At 41.8% G+C, this 9,549-nt stretch overlaps 1 protein-coding gene across 1 annotated transcript in view; it reads left to right on the forward strand.

Annotated features, from left to right (window-relative positions):
- Positions 1 to 4,236, forward strand: part of LOC104521504 (rho GTPase-activating protein SYDE2) — a gene marked incomplete at its 5' end in the record, with an annotated part of 13,839 nt that extends 9,603 nt beyond the window's left edge. The window contains 1 exon segment of the mRNA XM_010163526.2: positions 3,734 to 4,236. Coding sequence (XP_010161828.2) covers positions 3,734 to 4,236 — 503 coding nt within the window.
- Positions 4,237 to 9,549: the final 5,313 nt, after the last annotated feature.

A 9,549-nucleotide genomic window follows, 5' to 3' on the forward strand; every position in this document is an offset into this window, starting at 1 on the left:
AGGAGCAGATGAAGGTATTGCAGCTTTTCAGTTAAACAGAGAGAGTTTGAGGGTAATACTGTGAAACAACTTAACATTGGATTTCCTGGGCTATTTTTGTTTTCAGATAGTCTTTGGCCAGTTGTTGAAAGCTGCCTGATCGTGTAGAAGACGGGTCTGTTGTGCTGTGCTGTAGTGTCTTCCTTTTTCATAGTGGTCTGGCTAATGATGTGGAGAACTGATCTGTTTGGTAACCTGAATAATTTAATATCCACTTCTTAAATTTGAGCAGTGTAAACCCTTTTATTCTCAAGGCTAAGAGAAGATTACACTCGTCTAAACAGCTTCTTAATTGTTCCCTTTTAGAACACAATAATTGCTCTTGGGAAACTGCTAAATTTCTGCACCAATTGAAACATGAAATGGAATTATATTATTCATTTAGATTAACTGTGTCTGGGTTTGCTTTTATATTTGTTTTATTTTTAATTGAAGAGGAGGAGATCTGCTTTTTATGGGAGACTTGGTCACCTGGCAGATGTGGAAGGTCATGAAAGGCCCCACTTGGCAATACTGAATTACAGATGCTGTGGCTGCATTTGAGCCAGCCAGGTGGACTCTCTGCTCTCTCTTCGGGATACAACACGTATTCTCCAACTCATTTAAAGAATGTTTGGGGAAAAACCTTTTTTTTTTTTTTTTTGTTCTCTCTCTCATCCCCCCTGCCATTGCAGACATTATAAAGAGAAGTTGCCGTTCCCAGCTAGGTGGTTCTTGAAGCATTTTATTCTGGAGCCCAGTCAGGGTTCCTGGCATGTAAGCATGGGTTGGCAAAGACCTGTGTCCAGCAGGTTCTGTATGATAATTAAAAAAAAAAAAAAGTGTCTGGGTTTGTTATCTGTTCTATATGATCTTGCTGTTAATTAAAGGGGTTTTTATGATTACAAAAATAGTATAGGAATCTACACTGTATTGTTATTAGACAGGTTGTCTTAAACAGTCTCTGCTCTACTTAGCCAGTAATACTTGTGAAGTCTTTATCTAGAGATTTATTTTAAATTTATAAGATGGGTTTTTTGGGGGATCTTTTTTGTTAAGTTTTTTATTTTAATTATGAGACAGAGAATTTTTTTGGGAAGGTTTAATCCTTTCTTGGGTAAAACTATTAAATATCAGAACAAGTGAAGCAAATGCAAAAGAGAGTTGACTGTAAGTTCACTTGACCAGCACAGAGTAATTGCCAGGTTTGTAAATAACCCACTGAGGTCTTTCAAGTGCTTGAATGTTTCTTGTGGTATATGAGATACTGATTAGTATACAGAATATTTCGGGTGACACAGTGATATCTGCCATCGTGGGCTACTTCTTCATTCCTCTTATAACAGTTTCCACCTGGGGAGTGTCACTCCCTATCTATCTTACCTATCTTCCTTCCTATCTGTATCAGGAGCCTGTCCTTCCTACTGCTGGAAACCTTTCTGGCGAGAGCTGCTGTGAGTTGGGGTGTGTTGCTGCTGTGCAGGCTTCAGCGGCCAGCAAGCACCTGTGCCTGCCTTTATCACTTAGCAATGGGAAAGATGAGTTGGGGAAAAGGGTCAATGTAGACAAGTAGTGTACTGGAGCAAAAAAAACCCCAACAAGTATAGTCTCAGTTGTGTTGTCTAATTCCCCCCACCCCCCGTAAGTCTGATTTGTAGTAGTTTGCTTCCTTAGACATTGCTAGCTGCCCTGCTCTGGTTTTCAGCTGAGCAGGTGAGTTGCAGTTCAGGCACTGAGAGTTGCCTCTGGCTGGGCAGCTTAAAGAACTGCTTGTGGATGATGTAAATGGGACTGCTTTTTACGTTTTTTTCCAGGCTCTGTTGACCTGATAGTGGCCGTGCTCTGGAGTCACCTCCAGTGACAGCTGACCCTGTGGCTGTAACAAGTACATGCTGACCACACTCTAGGTCAGCACTGCTGGGAAGGTGCTGGCTGTTGGCTCTGCTCAGCACAGCCCCACGGAAACCTTCTCTGCCTGAAAATGAGAGCATGAGTAGAGTTAGTTTGACATCTAGTGCAGCTTCATGATGGGCTTCAGGTGACTGAGGTCACTTCTGCTCCCCTGTCAGCTGCAGCTGGGCAGCCCCAAAGCTGCTGACCACCAAAAATGAAAAGAAGCTTTCAGTCAGGTAATTGAGCCAGCACAGCAGAAATGGGAAATGTAGATGGAGAAAGAGGGAGACCAAGAGCTGTTTGGGCGGCAAATACTGCACAGGAGCTAATTGTGAAACCCTGGGGATAGCTTATGGCATGACTGCTGTGGGAAACAAAAGCAGGTAGGTGTAGCTCTGCCCATAGGAGTGTGCATTGCTGTTAAGGGGGGGCAGGAGTAGGGCAAGTAGTAGTTTTCCTTCACCTTGAAGAGAAAGCCAGCTGCTGTCCCTCACCTTGCAAGAACTGTGCAGGACATTTTGCTAAAAGGGAGGTAAAACACAAATGCAGATGTGAGCAGGCAAACACCACACAGTGTAAACAGAACAACTGAACCCGACCGAAGGATTGCAGTCTGGTCCCTTACATTTAATCTCCTGTCGATTGAGACAGTTTGATAATCAGCATGTTGTGCAATGCTTCAATTTCCGTATTTTTCCAACTGAAAACAAATAGTCCTTGTTTGGTTAGACCATGTAATACTGGCAAGTTATTGTTAACTCATGGCCCTTCATCTTAATGCAGCATAGTTTAAACAGAAGGGCTTTTGTTATAGTAAGAGGTGGGGGGGAAAGCAGTAATAGTTATTGCATGTTACTGTGCAAGACACAAGGTGAGACTAAAATCCCCTGGAGAGACCTGTAACGTGGACCCAGAAAGAGCAGCGTTGGGCACATCTCAGGACTGAGCCTTTGTGCTTGTGTGTGAGGAGTCTAACGAGGAGCGGGTGGGATTGTGAACTGCACGGGTTTGTGTGCTCCACGTTTTCAGTGGTGAATGGGAATAGAAAGTCTCTGTGTCCAATCACAAGAGGTAATGGTCTGTTTAAAACAAAAAGACGTTTTGCAGCTCAGACGTTTAATAGGCACAGCTCAGTAAAAAATATTTGTGCTGTTTACCGTAGGGAGCCGGTAACAGTGGAGGAGACTGTTAGTAACGTATGCTGTGTAATCCTGAGCTCAGGTAACATGACCACCAAACCTGTTTGAGTGTACAACTGACATGGGGTTGTGGCTGCTTAGAAAAATACTGCATAATGTAAACAAGCTTCTTTTAATAGTGCAGAACACAAGGGCAAAAAAAGAAACACAGGAGTTCAACTCTTGGTGCATCTTGAGCTTCTCTAGGTGTTTCTCCGTGGTGGTGTTTTTGTTGTGTTTTAACCTCTTTTGCTGTGCCTGCTTCTGTTACTCTTTTAGCCTGGACAAAGCGTGTGAGCTGAGCTGTGTGCTTTTCTTTGACCCAGAGCTGGGTGGTGATTAACTCACACAGTTAATTTAACCGGTGCTCTGGGAGTTTCTACTTTATATAGGCTTCTCTCCATTGCAGTTTGAATCTGGCATGAATCTTCAAAACTGAGCTTTTTACAGTTGTTTTTCTAATTATTTTATATCAAACAGCAGCAGAAAACATAGTAGTGGAATGTTTTGGCTGTAAGCTTGCATGTATTCATGCATGCTGTTAGCGTGTGACATCGAAGGAGGAGCGTGGGCATCTGTCATGGATTTTTCTTGTTGCAGTATGGATTCAGCCCTGACTCTGGTTTAACTTCCCTCTCTTCTAGTACGTCACTTGCCTGCCAAAGAGCCAGCACATCTGAACGCATTTCCTGAGCACCCATCATCCCTGAATTACCTGAGGCCCAAGAGGCAGAGACCTCAGATGCTGAATCTGAGCGGTACCGAGATGTCTGGGGTACTCAGACCAAGGCCAGCAGGTCTAGACAGCCCGTCAAGCAACCGCTACGCTGGAGACTGGAGCAGTTGTGGGGAGAACTACTTCTTAAACCCAAAAGACTGCCTGAGTGAAGCAGACTATGATGACGTCCCTTCGGAAGACACAGAGAGCGGGGATGACAGTAGCAAAGCCGAGGAGTCGGATCCTCTGGTCAGACACCCGCAGCCCATCCCCAGAGAGGACACGTTTCAGAGCTATTTGACAATGCAAGCAATAGACTCTGCGGTGGATCACAGAGCAAACCTGAAAGACCTGCAGGAAAGTATTGATACTCTAATAGGAAACCTGGAAAGGGAACTCAACAAAAACAAGCTAAATATGAGTTATTAAATCCTGTCCTGCATGACACCTCCTCCTAGTGCCCCCATGCCCCTCACTGGGCTTCCCGCAGCTGTGTGAGGAGCGATGGTGCCCTTGAACACCTTGGGGTAAGGCTGTGGCCCACCTTGCGTTAACAAATTTTAAGCCATTCTGTTACGTTTCTGCTTTTTTGTTAGAAGAAGGTATTGGCCTGATTCTGGTGTGGGAGACACCATGAGGTGATTCCACATAGTGGCATTTCTCCCAAAAAATAGTGTGCACTTAGGCAGTCTGGGCAATACCTGGCAGAAGATAAAGCAACGTCGCTGCTGTCAGCGGCAGCAGCGCTCCTCCTTCCCGAAACCCTAGCTCCGGTACGGATCTTCCTCTCGGAAGAGGATGAACGCTGCTTAGCCTGAGTTTTGCAGCATGGACTTCACATAGACTTGTTTTACTATATATGCAACAGCTGCTATGAAAAATGCTTTTTATATATATATATATATATAGTATTTATATATGAAGTTTTAATTGTACAAATATTAATGTATTCCTGTATTAACACTTTTCAGTAATTATTTAAACAAGCAAAAATTAAATATTTTTCTAACCTTGTTTGTATATATCTGTGTATAAATGTGCATGTGTCTGTAGCCACCTTTGGAAAGGAAAGGTCTCTCAGAATTAGGAAGTGTCCCCGTTTCTAGGAAGACATGTTCAGTGGTGCCAGATGAAGTTACCCCGTGGGTAACAGCATTTGATTTATGCACAGAAATGTGGCCAGAGAGGAGGCAGGGTGAATGATTAATATAAATGACCTTGTGTGTTACAGGGGCATTGGTTTGCAGGTGTTGACTATTAGCTCTCTCTCTCTCACACCCACAGCCCTTTCTCAATTTTTTTCCTTTTTTTTTTTTTTTTTTTGTGTGTGTATGGTCCGGTCCCGTGTCCCCCCACCCCCCCCAGTTTTTTTTCATGTATAAATAAGGTCTGGAAGGTATTTACTTTTCAAGAAATACTTCTGGTTTGTCCTTGTAAGCTGTTACTTTATTCTTGAGGTTCCAATACCTTATATTTTTTTTCTTTCTCTCCAGAGTTTTATGTATTTTTGTTGAGGTGCCTTTTGTTTGGCTGCTAGTAGTTAGATGTGTTTGAGCCCTCTCTGAAGGGAGTGGCTCTGGAGGTGCAAGACTCAGATGCTGTATAAAGGCAGTTACTTTTTCCTTTTCTTTTTTTTTTTTTCTTTTTTTTTTTTTTTTTTTTTAATTAATCTCCTGAAAATGGAAACCTGAGTTGTTACATGAGGTTGAATGGGGTGAGTGATGTTACTCCTGAGGAGTTTGGGTGGGATTGCAGTTCAGTGTGACCTTACTGGATTCAGCTGTCACCAGCTTCTCAGATCATCTTTTATCTTTAGTCATTTATGGTGAGCAATTAAACACTTCATGTTAAGGAAACACATTCTTGGCTTAATTAAAAATACTTAGCAAATTGCATACAGATGTTTAGATGGTCCCTCTAACTAAAAGGAGCTACAGAGTCATTCCTTGTCCTTCACAGGTCACCCCCAGTGAGGAAGAGGGGATTTGGGCAGGGGTGGACGAGAGGGTTATGTGTTTTGGGAGGTCAGACATGGAGTTGCTGTCAGCTGGCAGGGTAGAACTTGATTCTCTTTGTCTTTTTGGTACAATGTTGGCATCCCGCCATGGCTTTCTGTTCACCCTGTGGGTAAGTGCTTTCTGCTAACCCATACTTCCTTCTGTTGCGTAATTAAAGAGTGAGTTATTTACAGTAGCAAGGAATTAAGAATTGCTATGGCAAACTTCACCCCTCTTTTCTAAGGATTATTTTAGTATGGTTTTGAATGGTTTATCCAATCTCATTAATTTATTTTTTATAAGTGTTAAAAGATGCAAAACAACTATTGCAATATGATGATACTGTATGAAAATGTAAATTTAACCTGAAGCATTTATCAATAAATCGATGTATTTTTTTAAACTTTTATACCTACAGAATGTGCATACTTTTTAAACTCAAAATTTAAATTCTAAATAAAATTTGAATTAAGTACAAAATTTGACTAAGCCGAGTTAGTGATTATTTAAACCTAAGCTGGTGCCATACATTTGTACTGGCTGCACACATGAATTAAGTCTATAAAGACATTTAGCTTTTCAGAAGATGTTTTGTTCTGTTTTCTTTTCTAGATTGACCTGGCATTTCAGTTACATAACTTAAAAAAACCCAAGCCAAACACTACTCAGTTTAAATCCAAAAGGCATATAATACTCGAAGGAAGCTGACAAACCAGTGTTGTGGCAGCATTTCTTCTTTTATTGCAGGGTGCCGATGCTTTTGAACACGGCTTGGCTTCTGCACTGGGTGTGGAGATGTATTGGCACTAGTTGAAAGATGTTTGCATTTAAAGTTTTTTGATAAATGGTATATTAAGTTTTCATTATTTATAATAATGTAGATGTTGTAAATGAGCACCTTTTGAAGAAGTGTCAGCTTTTTCTACAGGAAGGTTCTGTAACTCAGCGCAGCAGTGTGCTGCTCTGTCAGCTCTGATATTTTAACCTTACAACAGAGGACATTAATGAATAGATAAACTGTATTAATGTTAATCTAATTAGTTAATTAAAATATAGTAAAGTATTTCTGTTATTAAAATTAAACATTTGCTGTTGATCTAGTTAAATTAGATTAACATGTTTTGTATTTTAGGAGTCCTTTAATGAGACATTTCCCTAGTGGTATTTTTGTTATATGTTATCCCTTAGATACATTCTTAGAGATATTATTACATTTTGTATAGTTATTTATATAATATGGTCAAGTTGCATCCTTCTTAGGATTATTACTGATCCTTAAGGAAGAGGATTAGTTTGGGAATTAGCCTAATCTAGAAACACTAAACTGGGAGATTTAAAACAACCTGCTTCGACTAAAATAGTAATGAACATATTTTTTTTTTATATACAGAAGAGCAACCTTGGGCTGTGTGGGCTTTGCAGGGTAGAGCTGCTGTCGAGCACTCTGGGCACCACCAGGAACTTTTACTGTACTGACCTTTGTTGTTGGCTGCTTGGTGTAGCTTGGTTTGACATCAAGAGCAGCTCCTGTTCTGCCGAGGCTCTTATCACTGCTGGAAGAGGTTAAGCGCAGAGGGAAGAGCCCACAGTTTTGTCAGAGAGCTGATGTCTCTTCCCTGGAGTGTATGGACTTCCTTCAGGTGTGACCTCCTCTTCCCAGGTAAAGAAAATGGATGCAGATGCTCTTACAGAAACAGTTCCAAGACTTGCACCAGAATCTTGTACAAATTGTATACCCAATTATGGGCTTTTCTGGTATTTTGAGGCCACTGATGGCCACGTGCTGGCCTGAGTAGCAACCAAAAATCATGGTTTGTATGCATCTGTAGGTCTGTGCAACTCTGCAGCCAAATGCCAAGGATATAACACCCTTAAGGTGAGTTCAGGAATGGAGTAAGCACATCTGTAGAGTTTTAATCCATTGCTGTTTGTTTAAAAAGGATTGTCCAAATGCTTGGGCTGTGTGGCTGGTACTGAATTGCTTCTCCCTCCTTTTCAGCTTCCCAAAATGGCTTATTCCAGGAGTGTGCCAGAGATGGGTAGGGATTGTGTGGTAAGTGGAGTAGAGGGGTGGCAGCATGCCCTTGGGCTGGTTTAAGCTGCTGGGACCTACATCCTCAGAAACTTAAGGTCTTTAGGTTTGTCTTTCCCAAATGCGTGATGCATGTGGATGTTTATTAATGCACCAGGCAAGAAATGTAGCTGTGGCCATTCAGCCGCATTCTAAAAATAGAGGGAAGCATCCCCAATAAAAGTAGATATCCAGGGTTTTTACAGAATAAATCTATAAATCTGATAAGCCAGATGCACATCTGGTATTTTTGCTGCCAGGTCTTAACTCCTTCACCTTCCTCCCCATCCCAAGGTATAGGGTTTTCTTAACAGCAGAAAATGCCTTTTGAAATTAGTCTTCATCTCAAATTAAGGAGATAGCAACAGTTGAAAGATGGTTATTTGAGGTGGGGGGAGGATTGGTGTTACACTTCAGTGTCACTATGATTATTTGTTTTAAAATGTCATCCTACACAATGAGTTAACTGTTTTCATTGTTTTACTTTTTCAGAGCCATGCAGGAAACTCTCTGATTTGTTAGGTAAAATCAACCTGTGGAACAGTCTGCCATGAGATAATGTAAATCTGTCCCTACAGGTATTCGAACATCCAGGATTGTATTAGAGAGGATGAAAGACCATGATGGGATTTATAATCTCACGTCTCTGGTGTTGTTGTCTCTGGGAACAGAGATAAGGAGGAAAATGGCTCTCTGGACTCCATTTCCATTGGGGGATTCCTGCCGCTCCCCAGACTACTTTGCTCTTGGGGAGGAATGGGGACTGTTTGGCAGAGCCCTAATCCACTGCCTCCTTGTCCTCACTGTTAGAAAAACCCAGCTGAAACCCATCTGTCTTCTGGAATATTTTCTTAATCAACACTCTTGTGTGCCTCTGTGGTGGCACACAAGAACAAGGCTCATGTTGTTCTACCTTCTGGGTTGTAGTTACAGAGCTGCTGTGGAGGGGAGATGGCAGGTAAGTTGTGACCATATGGTTGACTTTAACATATATGTAGTTTGCAGCCCAGTTAATTGAAAATCTGTGGAACATGATCTGAGATGCTGTTCTAATGAAGTCCAGGCCTGATAACAGGGTGCTGAGCTTTTTAATTAGTCAGTTGTGGGATATTTACATATCGGTTTGGAGCAGGTTGTTAAATGTTGATTTAGCAGAGGAGCTGTGTTCTCTTCCTGTTTGAGCTCTGACTGCAAACACTGTGCTGCAGGTGGCAGGGATGTGTTTGTTGAGTTTTCCTTGGTTTTAATTTAGAGGTAGTTTGTATGAGGGACACGGAATATTACTATATTTAAACTTCAAACTGATAAACAAAAGACACCTTTTCAAACCAAGTTCCATCCACTGGCATCAAACCTATCTTAAACCTGACCAGAGTTCAGTTAAAGCGGTGAAAGTACATGAAGGGGAGATCCTGGCCCTAGAAAACAGATGTTTTTAACACTACCTAAAACCAATTTGCAGCGTTTATTTCGGGACACAGGAGGCTCACGCTGCTCCTGTCTCATATTTGGCTATGCTTTGCTCTAATGAAGCAGAGCACTGGGGCTGGGTATTGACTGTCGGCCAAAGATCCTCTCTGCAAATCCCCCGTGTGTCAGTCGTCTTTTGTGCTTTAGTGTCTACTGTGACCATATGGACATTTGTTTGACAGGGTTCTGTGACCCTCAAACAGT

Source organism: Antrostomus carolinensis, unplaced genomic scaffold (genome assembly GCF_000700745.2).
Source record: "Antrostomus carolinensis isolate BGI_N321 unplaced genomic scaffold, ASM70074v2 scaffold11782, whole genome shotgun sequence".
Taxonomy (NCBI): Eukaryota; Metazoa; Chordata; class Aves; order Caprimulgiformes; family Caprimulgidae; genus Antrostomus; species Antrostomus carolinensis.